This window comes from Callithrix jacchus, chromosome 13, assembly GCF_049354715.1.
Source record: "Callithrix jacchus isolate 240 chromosome 13, calJac240_pri, whole genome shotgun sequence".
Lineage (NCBI taxonomy): Eukaryota > Metazoa > Chordata > Mammalia > Primates > Cebidae > Callithrix > Callithrix jacchus.
Window position 1 is genome coordinate 116,672,272 of NC_133514.1, and position 20,218 is coordinate 116,692,489.

The 20,218-nt window shown below is 43.3% G+C and overlaps 1 protein-coding gene across 2 annotated transcripts in view; it reads right to left on the reverse strand.

Annotated features, from left to right (window-relative positions):
* Nucleotides 1-427: 427 nt before the first annotated feature.
* The window catches only part of CYB5A (cytochrome b5 type A), a 36,256-nt gene continuing 16,465 nt past the window's right edge, over nt 428-20,218 (reverse strand). The window contains exons 2-5 of one of the 2 annotated variants that reach the window (XM_008979984.4): nt 10,171-10,299; nt 7,722-7,751; nt 2,534-2,568; nt 428-798 (exon numbers count right to left, since the gene is read on the reverse strand). In XM_008979984.4, the coding sequence (XP_008978232.1) occupies nt 717-798; nt 2,534-2,568; nt 7,722-7,751; nt 10,171-10,299 (276 nt within the window). In that variant the 3' untranslated portion in view covers nt 428-716. The remainder of the gene's footprint in view (nt 799-2,533; nt 2,569-7,721; nt 7,752-10,170; nt 10,300-20,218) is intronic. The other variant, XM_008979983.4, reaches the window with a different exon arrangement.

A 20,218-nucleotide genomic window follows, 5' to 3' on the forward strand; every position in this document is an offset into this window, starting at 1 on the left:
TCAGGCATGTGCCACTATGCCTGGCCAATTGTGTATTTTTAGTAGAGACAGGGGTTTCACTGTGTTTGTCAGGCTGGTCTTGAACTCCTGACCTCAAGTGATCCACCCACCTCAGCCTCCCAAAGTGCTGGGATTCCAGGTGTAAACCACCACGCCCGGTCACTACTTTCTCTTTTTATTATCTATTTCAAGTAGAACAATATTGGAAATCCTTAAGCTAGAATTTCTGGTCTTTCATAATTTCCTTGAAAAAATAAACTATATTGAAAGTACACAATACTTAGAAGGAGACACTCAAACCTATTTCCCCACCTCCAATCACACAGCCTCCCTGGATCTGAATGATTTACTCACTGAAGGACTCCTCTAAATAATCAGAGATTCTAAACATTAAAGATAATCATACACCAGACAGGCAAACAGTGCATACTTTAAAAGCCAGATATATTTTTAAAAGATCATACTTATAATAAGTAAATTACATAGTAAAGAAACATCAAAGTAGATGAATAAAAAGGCACACTCAAAAAATTAAAAATTTGAGAGTGGAAAGGACAGTTCTTTCTGTTTTGTTTCTAATGTTGGAAGAAAGAAAAAGAGATACATTAAAATTAATCTTTTCAAGTGAAGGTTTCTGTCAGTGAAGTAGTTAGCATTGGCTTCTTTCCTCCTGTGTCCAAAGCAGACTTGTCGTGCACTGGCTTCTGAGGAGGTGTTCAGTCTTCCGCCATGTACAGGCGATACATCAAGGCGACGGCCACTGCTGAGATGCCAGGGATCACCCAGTTGGTCCACCAACTAGAAAGACAAAAAGCTAGGAGGTTGGCATAACATTCACTGTGGGAACTTGAAATCTTTGCTCCTTTTAATAGATAATTACCAGGGCATGCTTTTCTTAACTCTGTAACCAATTTCGCTGAAAAGACAACCGGGATTTGCTAAAAGTGACGTGAGTGCAATGGATGCCCTGGAATAGCAGCAATCACTGCCCTGCTGGCTTTATGAGAAAACTCACACCCCATCGGGCTGGGTGTGGTGGCTCAGGCCTGTAATCCCAGCACTTGGGAGGCCAAGGTGGATGGATTACTTGAGGTCAGGAGTTCAAGACCAGCCTGGCCAAAATGAAACCCTCTCTCTACCAAAAAAATACAAAAATTAGCTGGGCATGGTGGCAGGAGCTAATTGTAATCCCAGCTGTTTGGGAGGCTGGGGCAGGAGAATCACTTGAACCGGGGAGGCAGAGGTTGCAATGAGTCAAGACTGTGCCGCTGCATTCCAGGCTGGGCGACAGAGTGAGACTCTGTCAAAAACAAACCAACAAAAATAAACAAACAAAAAAACTAATGTCCCACCAGCTGTAAAGTTGAAGAATATGGACCCTGTGATTGTTAAGGCTGCCATGAACACCACAGCTTTAAGCTTAGTTTTGGAAAACTCTAACCGTTACAACCTGTGCTGAAGTGGATTTAAAGGTGAAGAAACAGAATGACCAAACTGTTTTTTGTGTGTGGTCCACAGGTCTAAATTCACACACACAAAATGCCTAATTTACAGTCCTGATGCATAGAAGTTTGATCTATAAATTATAGATTACGAATGAAAGGAGGGATGAGCTATAATTTCTATTTGAATCTTTAAATTTCGATCTTCAATTTAGATTTGAATTTCTTATGAAACAGAAATTAATGTGTAGGCTTTAGAATATAAATAGGTATACATATGTGTTTCACATGAATTATAAGTATAATCCTTTTGTAAGGATTACAAGTGTAACTTTCGTCTTAGTGGGATTTAGTGGGGTTTTCAATTTCACTTTAGAAAGAAACTGGCTTGTTAATGAAGAGTTAAGTGAAATACTGCCTACTGCTTGCAGACAGGGAATGCTCCAGAACACCAACAGACTGAGGCCGTTCAGTTTGGCAGGATGAAATACATATGTTTGCTTTTGAGCTTGGGTCCAAAAAAGTGACTATGACAGAAGTCAGTATGGTAAAGCTGCCAAAAATGTCAATATGCCCTTGGGCTGTAAAAACCAAATCTGGTCCCTAGAACAATCAAGTCTTGCTACACATAGATTACCAGCTGCAACTTTACAGCTAACTAATAACAACGACCAAGGAAAACCAAGCCAAGCGAAGGGAAATGTACTCATTAGTGTTTAAGAAACAGACATGCATTGAAAGGAAGGAAGTAGAATTCTGCCCGGATAAGCCAGAAAGCAGCTGTGGGACTGGCCGCCTGCTGCTGCCCAGGTTGGGGGTGGCGAGGAAGGAAATGCCATTGTTCTGTATGTTCCTTGGGGTGGATGCAGCCCTCGGGCGAGATCACACGGCTGTGGATGTGGATGGTGTTGACAGTCGGCTGCCTGAAAGTTTGGGGATGAGTGCTCTGAACACTCTGGCCTTCAGAGGAAAGTCGCTGAGACAGCACAGTGTCAGGCCCAGGGACCCAGCAGGTGCGGGAAGCACCGTGTCCAACCTGGACGCATGAGCATTTCCGTCCACCACTGCTTTAAAAGAAAGCAACCACATACCTGGAACTAGAATCAACAGTAGTGATAAGAGTTTCCTGAAACACAAGAGGGAAAAGTAAAGTTCAAGGGAATACTGAACGTACTCCACTGACTGCAAACCTGTTTGAAAGTAAGAGCACAATATCGTACGCAATGCATTCTTCAGAAGATGTTGAAGGGAAAATTCCATCATAAACTTCTTTTCACTAAAATGCCTAACTTTGTTTTTTTCCCAAATAAAACATTTTAAACATGATCTATATTTACTTAAGGACATAACCTCAATAATTTAAAAACACTCAAAATTAATACGCTACATAAAATATCTTACACACAATAGACATCTAAATGCTTTAATGCAAAGCTGAGAACAGGTACTCATGTCCATTACACATAATCCCACATCACCTTTAGGAAAAGCAGTTTAATTCTTCAAAAGCATGGACACAATGTTCAATTTAAAAAAAATGAGTTATTTCATCCAAATCTGACTGATGTGAAAAGGTATACCTAAATTCCATTAAATACATGTCAACCAAAAAGAAAATGTAAGAACAGCCATTTGAAGTTTTATATTCTAGGCCAGCTTTCCCTGGGCTGCTTTAATTCTGACCAGATAATACCAGCAAGACATCAGATCTGCCTCACAGGACTGCTGTGCCCAGTGTCACACTTGTCACCAGTCACTGGTCGCTGCCACCCTAACAGCAAATCCCCAAATAAGGAAGCCCTGTTTTTATTCTCCAGGGCTTTCTGGGAGCAGCTTGTCTTTTGAGTAGCACTGAAGTGAACTGACGACACTCTGGAAAAACACGCACTTCTCCAAACAGCTGAAAAGCTAAGGTCTGGTGAAATAAAAACTTTTCTGGACTTGAAAATGTGTTAAGAAGCATTATTTTGATGTTCCACACCAGCAAAAGTATTAGTGCCTCAAACAGAAGTTGCAGCTTCAGATCTGCAGTTTCCCAAAGCACAGATTAAAAAGCATTAGCAAAACCATCAGCGGCCTGCAGTGAGGCAAAGCACCACTCTGCAAAGCACATTAGAGAAACTCCCGACAGACACCTGTCAGGGAAAAGCCAGCAAAGCAGTCATGAGACCCACCAACCTTGAAACATGGCCTTTAAGGTTCCTGACACGGTAGGAGAAAAAAGGCAAGTCGTTTAAAACTAAACTTGTAAATTTATCGTCTATTCCAGCAATTTTAAAATCTCAGCATCTATAAAAAGTATTCATAACTATAGCAAGATGATTTTCCAAATTTTGCATATATGAATAAAATTAGCAAAGATTACTAGAAATAATCAGAATATACAAAAATAGCTATTAGAGGACACGATCAGTTCTGAAACAAAAGAATCATTGAAGGTAACATATGATTGTCAAACTAGAAAGTGAAGCTTGAAACAGGAAGGAAGGCAAACAAGCACCCACCGCGCTGTTAACCTGAGCCTGAGCGCAGGCATTTCACCCACATGCTGGTAACTCTGGAACCTCCCGCCTGCCCTCCTGCCGCCTTCGTGGTTACCATGGGTGAGTGCTAAGGTTAAAACACCGCCCTCACATCAGCGCCACCAGCAACAGCCATGAACTCTAAAGAGCAGAACCTGAAATAATTCTATCACCTTTTGATTGCTGAGATCTTCTTGGCTCTGTAGCCCAGGATGCTTGACAGTTAAAGGAAATCTGAATTACCACTTTGCACTTTGATGAAACAGTAATTGGTCTTTAGTGGTCAGTGCTGAGGGCCTCGCTTACGCATGTGACCATCAAAGTATCAATGCAGTGAAGGAGGGAAGAACCAGTTTTTATGATCGGCTCTGCCACCTGTTTACTCGATGACTTTGAGGGTTCAAGTTCAGTAAAAAGAGGTTAACAATTAAATCAGTGTGTCAAAGGCCAGGCATGGCTGCTCATGCCTGTAATCCCAGCACTTTGAGAGGCTGAGACTGGTGGAATGCTTGAGTCCAACAGTTTGAGACCAGTCTGGGCAACATGGCGAAACCTGTCTCTACAAAACAATACAAAAATTAGCTGGGCACAGTGGTGTGTGTCTACGGTCCAGCTACTCGGGAGGCTGAGGTGGGAGGACTGCTTGACCCCGGAGGGTGGATGTTGCAGTGAGTCGGGGTCCATGCCACTGCACTCCAGCCTGGGCAAGAGTGAGACCCCGTCTCAAAAAAATAAAAAATAAAAATAAGTATTTCATGCATAATGACTTATAAAAGTCATGTGAATTGGTGTAAATTATAAGCTCCATAAATTATGAAAAGCATGCAAAGCCCAACAAGCCTTTGTAAATCAGAATCATCTCATTTGTAAGTTCATCTAACATAGCTTAGTTGGAAGCCTTTTTCCCTTAAAGTACTGACAGAGTGATGCTCAATGTGGCAAGCCCACGACTGAGAGAAGAAGCTGAAGAGACTGTAGCTGACCAGCCTGAGACGGGTGCTGGATGGTTCTGGAGCAGGAACTGTGAGCCGGGTGCCTAATATCCCAGTTGCAATGGACTCACCTCCCTTGGCAGGTCTAACACAGAGATACTGTGAGGACTGAATACTTTCTATAAGAATGTTTTGAAAACTATAACCAAGAAGGGTTATTGCTCCTACTAATCTTCTCTATGTAATCAAATGTGATAGAAAGATTTATGTTCAATTCAAATGCATAATCTGTATGTCTACAAGTAATTTGGCAACTTAACACTATGCTTTCATTAGGGTAGGTTCAAGCTAATAATCTTTACTGCATTTTATTTCACTATTCAACTAGGTATTTCAAGCAGGCCACATTTCAAATATTCAGAACACAGTGTATGGTTTTCAATCTGGAGATCGGTAGATGGTTATACAGACACATGACAAAAGAAACACCAAAGGGTACTCTTTTCTTCTGCTCAACTGAAAGCACAAAAAGATCAAGCCAAAAGAGTGCTCATGTATTTCCTTTCATTTCATCTGCTTATGGCCTCTCAAAAAAAAGCCAGCAAGTTCTTGTCTCACATTCTTCTGATTCAGCTCCCATTGAAGCAAAGTTACAATAAAGAAGAGTTGATTAAAAAAATACTCAAAAGTTGATTAATCTGTAAAATCTCTGAAGAGAGTAAAAACATCTACTTTAGACTGGGCACCATGGCTTATGCGGCTCATATCTGTAATCCCAGCAATTTAGGAGGCTGAGGCGGGCAGATCACCTGAGGTCAGGAGTTTGAGACCCGCGTGGCCAACAAGGTGAAACCCCCTATCTACTAAAAATACAAAAATTAGCTGGGCATGGTGGCAGGTGCCTGTAATCCCAGCTACTCAGGAGACTAAGGCAGGAGAATCGCTTGAACCCAGAAGGCAGAAGTTGCAGTGAACCGAGATCACGCCATTACACTCCAGCCTGGACGACAAGAGAGAAATTCTGTCTCAAAAAAATCAACCAACAAACAAAAAAAGACATCTACTTTTAAAAGTGAGTGTGATTCTCAAACTTCAGTGAGACCCTCTACCGGTGGTAACAAGCTGATCAAATATCGACTGCTAATGCTGCAATGAAGGAAGCCAGGTCTTAACACAGAGAGCTGTCACTCTATCATAATGTCAGAAAAGCTTTCTTTGATACTAAAAGCTAAAGTCCTGGGATTTAGTGTGTAAACTTCCTCTGTTCCCAAAATACTCTCAGTATCAAAGTAACTGCCACTTTAAAATAGAAAAATAAGCATAACAAATAGTAATGGGCAATGAATCGAACAGAGTACAGGTTGTAATACACGTGTTCTAAAAGAAAATAAAAAAGGAAAGGCTCTGTCCTTCAAACAGAAAGCAGTGGTGGCAGGAGACATGTTTATAATCTACACCTAAAAGTGTTTCCTGCTTGTAGTCTTTACGGTTTAGGGAAACTGCTGGTCCTGCGGTCGTCGAAGTTCATCGAATGAATCTTAAACCTTTGTTTTACTATAGCTAAATAACATACACCAAAATGATTAACATACTAAACACATGATAAAAGTATATATATATATACACACTCTTCCCTTAAGAGACTTCAGAGAAAAAGGAAAAACTGGACGCATCACAGAATTCGGCTGTCCAAAAAGTAGCCTCAAAAAGGTGCTAAAGTCAAATGAGCTCCCAGCAAGGATTCCAAGCAATTGTCACAGAGGCCGTTCAAATTCTGAAGTCCATTTTTTATCTTCTGGAAGTACTCATATCATTAACATTGAACTTAAGCCTGTCTTGAATAAGGAGAGAATATAAATGAAATTGCTTTGCACTAAAGCAGTATTACATAAGACTTTTGCTGTACCAGCAGGGTTGTTGAGGCAACTGTGGCCTTTATGCTCATACTATTGGATTAACGGCTTCGATCCTACTGCAGATTAAAGACACTGCTGGGCAGCAACAGCTCAAAAAATCAGCTTACCAGTTCTCGACACAAGCTCAGTGAGGTTTGCTGTGGCACTTTCTCTAATGAAACCAAGAGTTTATACCAAAATTAAAAATCATACCTTCTTTTTTATTATTTGTTTTAAGCAAAACTTTCCCCCACAGTGCTTTAATTAGATGCTAGAAACGATTTTGCTGACCTGTACTTTTCAGGAACTTAGGATGTGCACACTGGTTCTCATCCTACATTTATCTTCAAATATAAGTGAGACGGTCAGTTCAGAGAGAAAGGCTAGTGAATCAGAACATGGAACCTGTATATTACCACAGTTATTTTCCTTTCCCAAGGAAAAATAAGTAAAATAATACTATTTAATTTCATTAAATTCATCTGACAAGTATTTATTGAACACCTACTATGCCCAAGAGACTTCAAGATGAAGAAAACATAAGAGGCATCCTTAAAGATGTAAGTAGTAAAACCGCTATCCATTCAGATTTTATGTCCTCTGAAAATAAGGCTTATGTCAAATCTTTTAGATCAGAAGCACAGAGCTACTATGAAAAGTAGCTCTTCAAAGGGTATATTGATAATTATGATGAAAAAAGTAGTTTAAATATTGATAGCCTTAAAAAATTACACACAAGCCATCCTAACAAATCATACTGACAGGTTTCCATAAATAAAAAATATTTGCTGAGCCAGTAGGTTACATATTCATTTACCTAGAAAGACCTGTGCTGGCCTCAGTCAGGTAAATAAAAGACCTCTGCCTTCAGTTTGACAAGAATTAAATACAATGAAAACACCCAGAGACATCAGAAACGGTCGCACTTACCGAGGGCTTGTTTAACTTTGGTCTGTCATCCTGCAATGAAAAAGTAAGGCACATTATGGAAAATCTACAAAAGCACTACTTCCAAAATGCTCACTGTGAGATAAAAAAAAAAAAAAGAATTCAGCAATTAGCATTTCAGTTTCAACATTCAGCTATTAGACACAAAGTTTGATCCATCTGATTTCACAGCAAAAATTAGTAGCAGATTAAGTGCCAAGAGATGTTTTCCATCTGAGTCCCAAAGTTTAGAACAGCAGCCATGCCGGTCCTCTGTACGTGCTGATGTGCACATACATTTATTAGACTCAGATTGCAATACACAATTCAGGGAGCAGCTGAAGACTGATTCTTCCCGTCTGTCCTCTCAAATTCCATTTGAGATTGTGCAGTATATCTTGTGTGTGATATCTTCAGTTAACTCCTGCAATCTCCCAGTTTTAGAGGCATAAACTATTTAAACTTCAGGCTGAAGCTGTCAAAAATACAGTGTGTTTAAAGGCTGGCCAGGGGGAAGTCCAGGGGGTAGGTGAAGCAGAAATGCCTTAGCCGGGGCCTGAAACCTACCCTACAGCTGGAAAGAACAGGTCGGGATCAGGCGCGTGTAAAGGCAGGCCTCCCTGACAGCCCCGAAGCAACTTCACCGCTGTGAAGTATGGGATGAAAATACAGGGGCACATAGACTTGCCAGATAAACGAAGCCTACTCCCTCAACGCATGTATCTCCTACCATCAAACAAAAGCAGACAGACCTCCCCGCTCACTGGAAGTTGTTCTCAAACGTGTCTCCTAATGTCAAGCCTTCTACAAAGAGCCTAATGGAACCTTTCCTTCATTCAGTCATTACAGGAAGCATCTGCGGTATATAATAAGACTTCTCCTATATTTTCTAAGAGTTTCTCAGTTTGCTCACTTGGAATGAGGCTATTTGCCTCTATGTTTTTTTCTTATGAGAGCAGAGCCGGCTCCCAGCAGGCCTCTGTCCCCTTCTGGTGGGCTGCTCACCAGGCTCACAAGTGGGAGGGCAGGATGGAGCCAGGTGCTCCCAGAGATGGGGAAGGCGGCTGAGTGAGCGGCCCTGGGACCCACTCGAGATACTCAGAGCACTCAGAGACTTCTTTCCAAGTTTTCAGCTATTTTCCTGGTAATTCAGGTTGACAGACTAATGATATTTAACGTGGTCATTCTGTGACTTCCACAGAAGGGTCTAAAATCCTAACACAGCCCAGTGTTTACAGAAAAGCCAAAGTAGGGTCAGGCATGGCGATTCACACCTGTAATCCCAGCACTTTGGGAGGCCGAGGTGGATGGATCATGTGAGGTCAGAAAGACCAACCTGGCCAACATGGTGAAACCCCATCTCTACTAAAAATACAATAAAAATGGCCAGGCATGGAGGTGGGTGCCTGTAATCCCAGCTACCTGGGAGGCTGAGGCTGAGGCAAGAGAATTGGTTGAACCCGGGAGGTGGAGGTTACAGTGAGCCGAGATCACACCATTGCACTCCAGCCAGGGTGACAGCATGAGAGACTGTCTCAAAAAAAAAAAAAAAAAAAAAAAAAAAAAAGATGAAAAGGAAAGAAAAGCCAAATTAGGCCATGGCCAGTTTTCCAAAAGTTGGCCAATGGACTGGTCCAGAGCTGACACTGCCAAACGTCTGGGGCAAAGTGAGCAGAATACAGAGTGCTAGTTCTACAGAACACAGAGCTTATTCATTTCAGAGAGCCCAGTTTCTATATTTTTTAACTCATTTTTTGGAACTAAAATATCCTTGGTCTAATGAAAGTAGAAGTGGGTTCTTAATAAAAATATTTTGGTCAGAAAAGGAAAGAGAACAATGCTGGGTTGCTTCTCCCACCTTTTCACAAGTGCTGCCGCATGGAATTTCTAGGACCGAGAAGTACTCCCCAGTGCATGGCCTTGGGGTGGGGATGCCCACTGAAACGAAGTGCCAGCAAACAATGCAACCAGGCTGCGCATGGGGCTCACACCTGTAACTCCAGCACTTGGGAGACAGAGGCAGGTGGATGGCTTGAGCCCAATTTGAGACCAGCCTAGGCAACACGGTGAAACTCGGTCTCTAAAAAAATACGAAAATTTTCAGGTGTGCTGGTGTGCACCTGTAGTCCCAGCCACCAAAAGGCTGAGGCGGGAGGATCACTTGAACCCAGTAAGTCGAGGCTGCAGTGAGCCATGATCATGCCACTGCATTCCAGCCTGGGTGACAGAGCCAGACTCATCTCAAAAAACAAACAAACAATAAACAGTGAGCAGTGAAATGCAAAGACATTTTTGGTCAATTTATCTATGACAAAAACGGTGTCCTAAAAATCAGGAGTTTTTTTTCCCTTACTCCTTTTTAAATGTGTGTACATGCAAGCTTACAGATTTGGGTAGGGTCATCTGATAGCCTTAAAGACAAATAAGAAAGGCCCCCCCAAAATGTACTTACTGGATGGAGCTCCCCAATGATATATGTTTTGGATAATTCCCTGGCATCTGTAGAGTGCCCGACATCCTCAAAGTTCTCAGTAGCGTCACCTCCGGCCTGTTCCCTTAGGACTTCCTCCCCACCAGGATGCTGTTCAAAGGAGACGTACAAAGAAAACATGCTTCTTTTCAGGCAAATGAATTAAAGTCAAATAGCCAGAATTTATTTAATCAAACAGGCTACTCCTCAGAAGACACAGATGACAACGGGAGACTGTAACTTGTCCATAAATGTGAATTAAAACAACACCTGCCTTTGTATTCAATTTCCATCGTGCAAGTACAATAGGCCTAGGGAGTAGAATTGCTTGAGGCCAAGTTCAAGACCAACCTGGGCAACACTGTGAGACCCCATAACTACAAAATACAATTTCAAAAATTTAGCCAGTCCCAGCTACATGAGATGCTGAGGTGGGAGGGTGGTGTAAGCTCAAGAGACTGAGGCTTCTGTGAGCAGTGACTGCGCCACTGTACTCCAGCCTAGGTAACAGAGGGAGACCCTCAAAAAGACAAAAGTATAAAAATGTTAAAAATAACCTTCCCTGGCCAGGTATTGTGGCTCATGCCTCAGCACTTTGAGAGGCTGAGGAAGGCAGATCACTTCAGTTCAGGAGTTTGAGACCAACCTGGCCAACACAGTGAAACCCTGTCTCTACCAAAAAATAGAAAAATTAGCCAGGTGTGGTGGCACACGCCTGTAGTCCCAGCTATTCAGGAGGCTGAGTCTTGAGAATCACTTGAATCCAGGAGGTGGAGGTTGCAGTGAGCCGAGATTGTGACACAGCACTCCAGCAGGCTGGGCGACAAAAGGAGACTCTGTCTCAAAAAAAAAAAAAAAAAGAAGCTTTCACTAACAGCAGCAGTTGCTTCCCCATGTCATTCATACAGCTGAGTAAAAGCTTGAGGCTGGTGTCTTTCATCCTTTGGTAATGTCTGTTTTGTACTTCCATAAGGCTCTCAAAATTGCTCTTAATTGGTACCCAATCTGTTTTTTCTTGACTCCTGCACCTGTGACTGATTCCTCTGATTTCTTCAGTCTAAGTGTGGCCTCAAGAGCTGGCATGCCTGAGATGATGAGTCACAAGAGGCACGTCGTGGTGTGTCACTTCCCTTTGGAAAGCGCCCTGTGTGCCGGCAACATACAGGCAGCCTGCCAGACAGAGAAATCCCTGCCTTTGCAGAACTCACATCCCACTAGGAAAAAAAGAAAAGCAAAGCAATTAACTTGCTGAAGACACTGCCACCAGGCCACAGTGGAGGCACAGAGGCAGGGACTCCACACTGGGGAGTGCTGGGAAGTCTTTTGTGGAATAAAAGAGTTTTAGCGCTTTCAGTTGCATTCATTAGTGAAACACGGGTGGTCATGACACAGGGAGGGAAATTTTTTCTCCAAGATTATTGACAAGTGGGGCTTGATCACAGGATAGAGGTAGGGAGGTCTGCAGATTCTCAGGCAAGGGAAGCAGACTAATAAAAAAAGAAAGTGGAGCTTGGGCAAATCATCCTAAATGCGTACTTTTCTAGGAAAAAAACCTTCTTTAACTGAGCTTGAATGCTATCTTACATTCATTCCGACCTTGAGCAAGTCACCTGCAAGTGTCCAACAACTGGACAAAAACTGGTCTCCCTTGCAGAGTCGACTATGGTCAGTCCTTAATTTCTCCCAGTAATGGAAGACATAAGGGCATATAACACTGTAGGAAGGTTGATCATGATTCTGTTTTGAAACGTGTTTCTCTTCCTACTTTGTGTAAACATGCCTAGTGCTAAGGAAATCTATTCTTCTTGTTCTTTTTGTAACATTTATCCATCTGTGTTGCAGAAAGATTGGGATATGATGAAAAAAATTAAAATCACCTATCATCTTGCCTCCAGAGAGTGCTAGACACAAACACACACACACACACACACACACAGGTATGAATAATGTTTACTAGAAACTGTGAGCATTATCTTCTGCATTGTTTAGTAAATAAAAAAGGAGATAATACATGGTACAGAGGCAGGGTTGCCTAGTGGTTACCACTCACTCTGTGAACTTGGGAAATACTTATGCAGTTTTTGAGGATGAAATATGTTAACATATGTGTCTGGCACATAATTTATGCTCAATAAATATCACCCAGCATTTTTATTATATACTTTCCAGTGTCACTACTGTAGTCTGTTTTGTACTGCACTGCTATGAAGAAATACCTGAGACTGGATCATTTACAAAGGAAAAAGAGATTAATTTGGCTCCCAGTTCTGCGGCCTGTACAAGCATGGCACCATCATCTGCTCAGCCTCTGGTGAGGCCTCGGGAAGCTTTTATGCATAGGGGAAGGCACGGGGAAGTCTGCGCATCTCATGCCGAGAGAGGAGGTGGTCCCAGGCTCTTCCAAACGACCAGCTCTGTATGAACTAACAGTGAGAAGTCACTCTCTACTGCCAGGATGGCACAAAGCCATTCATAAGGGATCCCCCTCAAGGATCCAAACACCTCCTAGCCCCACCTCCAACCCTGGAGGCCATTTCAACATGACATTTGGAGGGAACACATCCAAACCATGTCAGTCGCTAAGTATTCTTCCTCGATGTGGCTTTGATGCAGCTACCCAACGTTACCTTGTGTAGGCATTCCCCAAGTTACTGACTGTCTTCTATGGGGCCATGTAGATAAAAGTCCACCTTAAACAGGCACGGAATGCATACTGTATGTGCAGGCAACAGAATGGCTAACTCAAAGCCAACCTGATGCTTCTGGATTCATGTCCAAGGCTGCAGCAATCAAAGCATGGTTTTGTTGATTCGGAAAAGTCTGTGTAAGGTTGGGCACTTCCACTCTCCTACTGAGTAGCAGAGAAGCCACAGGGGAGATAGAAAACAATTCAGGCAGCATCCACAACTGTGTAAACTCACAGGCTGCTGTTACTTGCATGGGGACGGCTTCACTCAGGCGCTGCCGGAACGTTTGATTCCTGTCGAGGGTATGTCAGTGGAGACAAATCTCCCAGAGTCAATTATTTTCCAGGGACAGCCGATGTTCAAAGGATGACTTCAAGTGAGGTTAAAAATATAGATTTGGCCCTTTATAAAGAATCACAGACGGCAGGGCACAGTGGCTCACGCCTGTAATCCCAGCACTCTGGGAGGCTGAGGCAGGCGGATCACAAGGTCAGGAGATGGAGACCATCCTGGCTGACATGGTGAAACCCTGTCTCTACTAAAGATACAGAAAACTAGCCAGGTGTGGTGGCACATGCCTGTAGTCCCAGCTACTCGGGAGGCTGAGGCAGGAGAATCACTTGAACTTGGGAGGTGGAGATTGCAGTGAACTGTGATTGTGCCACTGCACTCCAGCCTGGACATGACAGAACAAGACTCCATCTCCAAAAAGAAAAAAAAAAAAAAAACAGCATCACAGACTTAGAAAAGTTTTTAGATACAGAATTCTGATCTTTAAAGTGCTAAAATTGAGAAAACAAACATTTGATTTCACAGGGTAATTTGACAGTCTTAATCTAAAACACAAGTACAAGGGCAACTCCTCACCTCCATTTCTGAGCAAGAATAGCAATGAGGAATAGGTATGTATGAATCTACCTGTCTACCTCTGGTTTTTACCTTTTGGGGGGCAATTTTCTAATGAAAAAAAGAGAGAAAGAGAAATATCTTGGATTATATTGGTTTCACTGACAACTGATGTAAAATTTTAAAGTAGATTTTAAAAAAAACTAAGAAAAAAACCATAGATTAGAATAAACTGACATTAAAATGTTTTCACTCTATCCTAAAGGTCTGTCTTAATAACCAGTAGGAAAATTATAGCCTAAAAAGATTGATATTTTGGAAAAAACAACTCATCTTGATAGGACAGTAAAAGATAAGGGTGGCCTTTTGTAATATCCAATATTTTCCTTGAAATATGTGTATTATGGAGAGAGAGAGACACTTAGCCAAGTAAACTGAATCTAAATCATATTTTAAAACTTGTCAATCTTACTCCTGTTAGCAAATACATGCAGCAGTTTTAATAAGCACACATCACTTTTTCAGACTAAGGAAAACGCTCTTCTTTGCCTGTCAGCATTCTGAAGTGACAAAGGAAAACTGGGAATGCTGGTGTTTGTGCCATCTGGGTTATGCCCACAGAACAACATGTGGAAGCGGTTTATGTCCTAACCTTTAGGCAGGTTATAGCACTTGGGGGTGGCCTGAAGAAAAGGCAAGGTAGAAAGTGGTAGAATAACAGGTAAGTAAAATTATCTGATAATTATCTAAAAGATTTAAGAAAAAGACCAAAATGTGTGGTTACACATAGGTAAGATTAGAGGTAACCAAAGACGCCAAATCCTCCCAAAGAGCCTGAGCCAAATGGAAGCTATGGTTCCACTTTGGTGAAGTCTGTGGCAGAAATCTGTCCTCCATAACGCACTCCTTGCTAAGCCTCCACTCTGAGACACTGTGGCAGCAGTGACCAGCTGCAGAGCCCAGAGAGAGCGAGAAAGGTGGGGAGAGGATGTTGTGTGGAGGGGAAGGGGGACCCAGAAGTGGGGATGGGGATGGAAATGCAAAGCCGCTTCCACGTGAGCTGCCCCCAACAGTCTTCTGTTATTCTGCACTCAAGTTAATTCACTCTATTCACTCTACAAACACACATGAAGGTCTCCATGTGGCAGCCACAGTTGGAGCCAAGATAGCCACGGCTCCCGCCCTCGGGGAGTTCACAGCCTAAGAGAGATGAAACATGAATAACTATGACTATGCAACAGCAAGGGAAAGTAAATGTCCTGAAATGAGAGAGTGTGGTGCCATGAAGAATATGACAGAGGAATGTCACCTGTACAAATGGGTCGGGATGGGCCCTGCTGAGCTGTCCCACAAGCCAGGAGCTGCAGTCAACAAGGGCCAAGGGGTGCATGGGGAAGGCATTGCAGGAGCAGGGCACTGCGAGTTCAGGACCTGGGAGAGAAGGCCCAACAGGGCCCCAGGGAAGGAGACAGCCAGGCAGGGGTGTGATGGGGCCAGGCCCTGCACTGCTTCTGGGCCTCTCCAAGGATTCTGGTCTTTGTCCTCTGAGCAGTGAGAGGCCATGGTAAGGATCTAAGTGGGGGAGGTAACACAATCAGATTTAATTATAAAATAGAACCCAGGCTTCAGAGTAGACACAGACAAAAGGGCAAGAGAGGGAAAGTTGTTTTCCACAGCCATTGCAGAGGGTAGGGTGGGGGCAGCTGCGGGTGCAAGGGTGTGCACAGCGTGAGGCAGAGTGCACAAGAGGGCTTCCGGACAGTGAGGATGGTGGGGGAGACAGGAAGCACCACTGGAGCCAATGTTTGGTTTGTATGACTGAATGGAAGATGGAGCCAAATGCTGAGAACAGGTGTCAGGGAGAGAGACCAGGTTTAGGGCTAAACGGGTTACTGAAACTTGCTCGTCGTGCTCACATATCTTGTGGCTCCGAATGCCTCCCACATACTTTTGTGAAATCTCTACTTTGTAAGTTACTCAGCTATACTTTGTTCTCAACAGCATATGAAAATCCCCAGGTATGACCCAGGGAATACAAATACAATGGAAATGGCTTTCACTTTTTGCATCTATAATTTAAAGGTTAGCTATGGGAAAATAAACAGGAAATATGCTTTAAAAGGTTAAAGGTCTGCACAGTCTAAATTCAGGAGACATTAACTGCCACACCCCTACCCAATAATAAGGGACTTTCGGGAAAACACAGTCCATCCCTGCACTGTAAACAGTAATGTCGGCTCCCAGCTCCTATCACTCCATGGCTTTACATGGCTCACACATAAAAGTTTGCAGCAGAATTTTGCAGAGTGGTTCTCTTCTCCTTGAACTGGTATCTTTACTTGACTTCCAGAAGAACAGGCTCTGCTAATGTTCTTCCAACCTTCTCAGCCACCACAGTCTCCTGATCATCTACATGTCTGAACACAGGAGCACCCTGGGGCTCAGTCCCTGGCCCTCACCCATCCTCCATCTGTGTTGCCTCTCCTGGTGATCTTATCAAGTCTCCCCACTTAGAATATCATCTGTCAGCCAAGGAAAGCAGTGGAAGAGCTCAGGCCCCTTCCATGTGCAGTAGGTACTCAGCACCTTCACTCCATAGTTAATGCACATCCCATTGTAACAGGACCGAACTGCATGTCTCACACTTTCTCCCCCAAAATACACTCCCAGCCTTTCCATTTGCGGTAAACGCTGCCACCACACACTCCAGTGCTGCAGCCAAAAGCCCCGAAGTGAAGCTTTATTCCTTTCCATCTTAATCTCCTCCATCAGCCAATCCAGTTGGCAACCTTCAAAACAGATTGAGAATCAAGCCACCTGGCTACCGCTCAGGGACAACAGCAATTGTCACCTAGCTGGCCTCCCATGTTCTCTATCAATTCCCTGAGATCGCCATGCCATGAAGACTTTTAGAAGCCGATTACAGTACCCTGGGAAAGGGATCCTGCTGGCGTAGTCTAGGGGGTGGCAGTAATGGCGGCACAGAGGTAAAAGGTAAAGTAGGGGTTTCAGACATGAAACTGACTCCTTCAGTGATATTCTAATGGTGACAGGTTCCCACTGCTGTTAACAAACATCCAGTCTTTGCCATGTCCTGCAAGACCCTTGCTCATGGGCATGGCCATACAGCCCTTAAGCTGGCCACACTCGGTCCCCATCTCAGAGCCTGACATCTGCCTTCTGCTTGGGATGCTGGTCTCCCAGCCCTTTATCAGATTTCACCCATCATCTCACTTAGGTGCTGCTCAAATGTTAACAGCTCAGAGCCCTCCCCTGCTTTTCCCATCTAAAGTAGCCTGCCTGGGTGTGGTGGCTCACACCTGTAATCCCAACACTTCGGGAGACCAGTGTGGGAGGACTGCCTGAGGCAAGAAGTTCAAGGCTGCCGTGCTATAATTGCATAATTGCACTCCAGCCTGAGCAACAAAGCAAGACACTGTCATTTATTCATTAAACTAAATAACTCATTAAAGCAGCCTGCCTGTGTCACCACACTAATGTCGTTATCTTTTACTGCTTTATTTTCCTTTCAGTACTTGTCACTACCTACAATTATTGTCAGCCCTCCATATCCATGGGTTCCTTATCTGCAGATTCCACCAACCATGGATGGAAAATACCCAGGAAAAAAACTGCTTCTGTACAGAATAGGAACAGGCTTCTTGCCAATACTTTCTAATAATACAGTATAATAACTGTTTATCTAACATTTACATTGCATTAGGTACTCTAAGTCATCTAGATTTAAAATACTCAGGAGGATGTGCATAGCTTATATGCAAATAACATCATTCTATATCAGGGACTTGAGCACCCTCGGGGTTTGGTATCTAGGGAGGTCCTAGAGCTACTCCCTGGAGCATACCTAGTGACAGCTACATTTCATATCAATTTGTTTCTAAGATTCACGGATCTGTCTTGTTCATCACTGTTTCTCTAACTCTTAGTTCAATATCCATAAGTATTTGTTGGATAAGTACATGAAGATCATTCATTACACACTGGTTTTATAACTATTACATATAACCAGTTCAGCAGCTGTTGGGAACTTTCCCTCTCATTCCAACTCCTCCAGTTCATAGCACTCACTTTTCCTGAGCTATAACAGTTCTTCCCATTCAAATCATGTGACTTCATACTTAACTGCTGTCTGATTCAGTTCATCAAAATATTTTACTGTCTACTATGTGCAAGGCATTGTGTGGGACAGAAAAAGTACACGAAAAATCAATGTGATCCAATCTTGAAGAAGCATGCAGTTCCTTTGGGAATAAAGAAATAGCACAGAAGAGACTTCTGGCCTTCCTGGGATAGCCTGATAGTTCTGATTATCTACAAATGACCTAGTGGGTCCCAAACTCGCAGTAACTGAAATATCACTGAAGTGTGGTCTTGAGTGACTTTCCCTGAGGGCAGGAATGAATGAGCCCTGTGGCTGCCACAGGTACCTCTCTGGCTCTCCAACCCTCATCCCACAGTGCAGTTTGATGATTCTCACCTCATCTTTTTTAATTTGTAAAAATGTTCCCAGATTGATCAAGGTATACTTAAGAAATAAAAACTGTATATATGTAAGGTATACAGTGTGATGCTTTGATACACACATACATTGTGAAATGATTCGATCAAGCTAAGCACCATGTCCATCACCTCAGGTACTTACTTTTGTGTATGTGTGTGTGTGGCAAGAACACTTAAGATGTATTTTCCCAGCAAGGTTCAACAATACATTAATATTAATTGTAGTCACCTTGTGTGCAAACCGTCTCCAGAACAAGAGTTTGGCACAAACCGAACTACTCTGGCAGAATGTGCTGCTGCCAACTGACTCATGCAAGGAGAGGCTGACATAAAAGACGAAGACGGCCAAGGACCAACGGGTCTCCCATGACGCTGCGGCAGGTTTCAGGATCAAGCCTGACCTGTTTCACCATCTTGCCCATCCTGAGGCATAAGGAGGTAAAGTGAATGAGTTCCTGTCTAGATGACGACAAGGCAAAGAAGGCTGCACAACAGAGTTTCTTTTACTTACATTAATTTAATATAAATTAAGAGTTTTATGGTATCCTGGTGCAGTGGCTCACTCCTGTAATCTCAGCACTTCGGGAGGCCAAGGTATGCGGATCACCTGAGGTCAGGAGTTCCAGACCAGCCTGGCCAACATGGGGAAATTCCATCTCTACTAAAAATATAAAAATCCTAGCTAGGTATGCTGACGGGTGCCTGTCATCTCAGCTACTTGGAAGGCTGAGGCAGAAGAACTGCTTGAATTCAGGTGACAGAGGTTGCAGTGAGCAGAGACTGCACCACTGCACTCCATCCTGGGTGACAAAAGTGAGACTCTATCTCAAAAAAAAAAAAAAAAAGAGTTGTACGGCTTTAGTCCTTGTTTTTACCATCACAAACAATCTGGTGTCTTAACCTTTTCAGTTACACTTTCTGTAATGTGAGAAACACAGTCGTAACTGTACTTGTAAAGCTGAGGATTCATCAAGGTCAAGGGTCCACCAAATACGTACACACAAAAATGAAAGGAATGCAAATATGGCAGAAAATGAAGTGTGAGCTGAACGGCATCAGTAACTTCAAGGAAAGACTAAGTCGTCTCAGCTAGGAGGACAGTCAAGGGAAGAAGCCCCTGTGTGCCCAGTGACCGACTGGAGGGTAAGGTCAGCCCTCTGCCTAACACAAGTTATCCCAATGAATGGTGCTTCCTGCACCTCTGTGGTATTCAATGATCTAAGAGGTTCAGCTCTGGTTTCCTAATAAACAAAAGAGTTTAAAAAGGAAGAAAATACTGTTTTCATAAACTTGGTAAATTATTCTTCACTGGGCACCAAATATCCATAATGAATTAAGCACTATTTACAGTCCTTTGGACAATGCTTTTCATTTCATCCTTCATAGTGCCCAGCCAGTATTTTCAGATGAACACTGCTGAGTGACCTGCTGTGAAAAACCCACACACTTAAGGCTGATGGCCAACATACAGCTCATCACCTGCAAAGCCGAAGCCGGCCTAGCCACGGCCCCGCGCTGCCTCGTTCTAAATATACTCCAGCAGTAAGGGTTTACTTTAAACTGAAAGACGCTCTGTGCAGGTGGGGTTCACCTGCTCCTGGATTCTTCCTGCAGGAGAGATGGCAAGGCTCTCAGGGCCAGCTCTTCACTCACAGCTCCCTCAGGGACAACCGGCTTCCTTCATACTTACGTTGTAAGAACCTCACTGAGAAGACACGTAGCCAGCTAAACACCAGGGAGCTCAGTGGTTTCCACCCAAGGTGATACAAAAAAGAACCTCATGCAAACCTTCTGGCAATGCTGGCATGCCCCATGGATGGCACACCCACAATTGTTCACGTGGCACAGCCAGTCCCTAGAAGGCCGCCTTCAGCTGCATGCCATTCTCCAGCTCCCAAATGCTCTCTACCTTGGTAATAAGTAGCAGAGAGATGGCACACACATGACTGCTTCCAGATGAAAATAAGGAGTCCAAT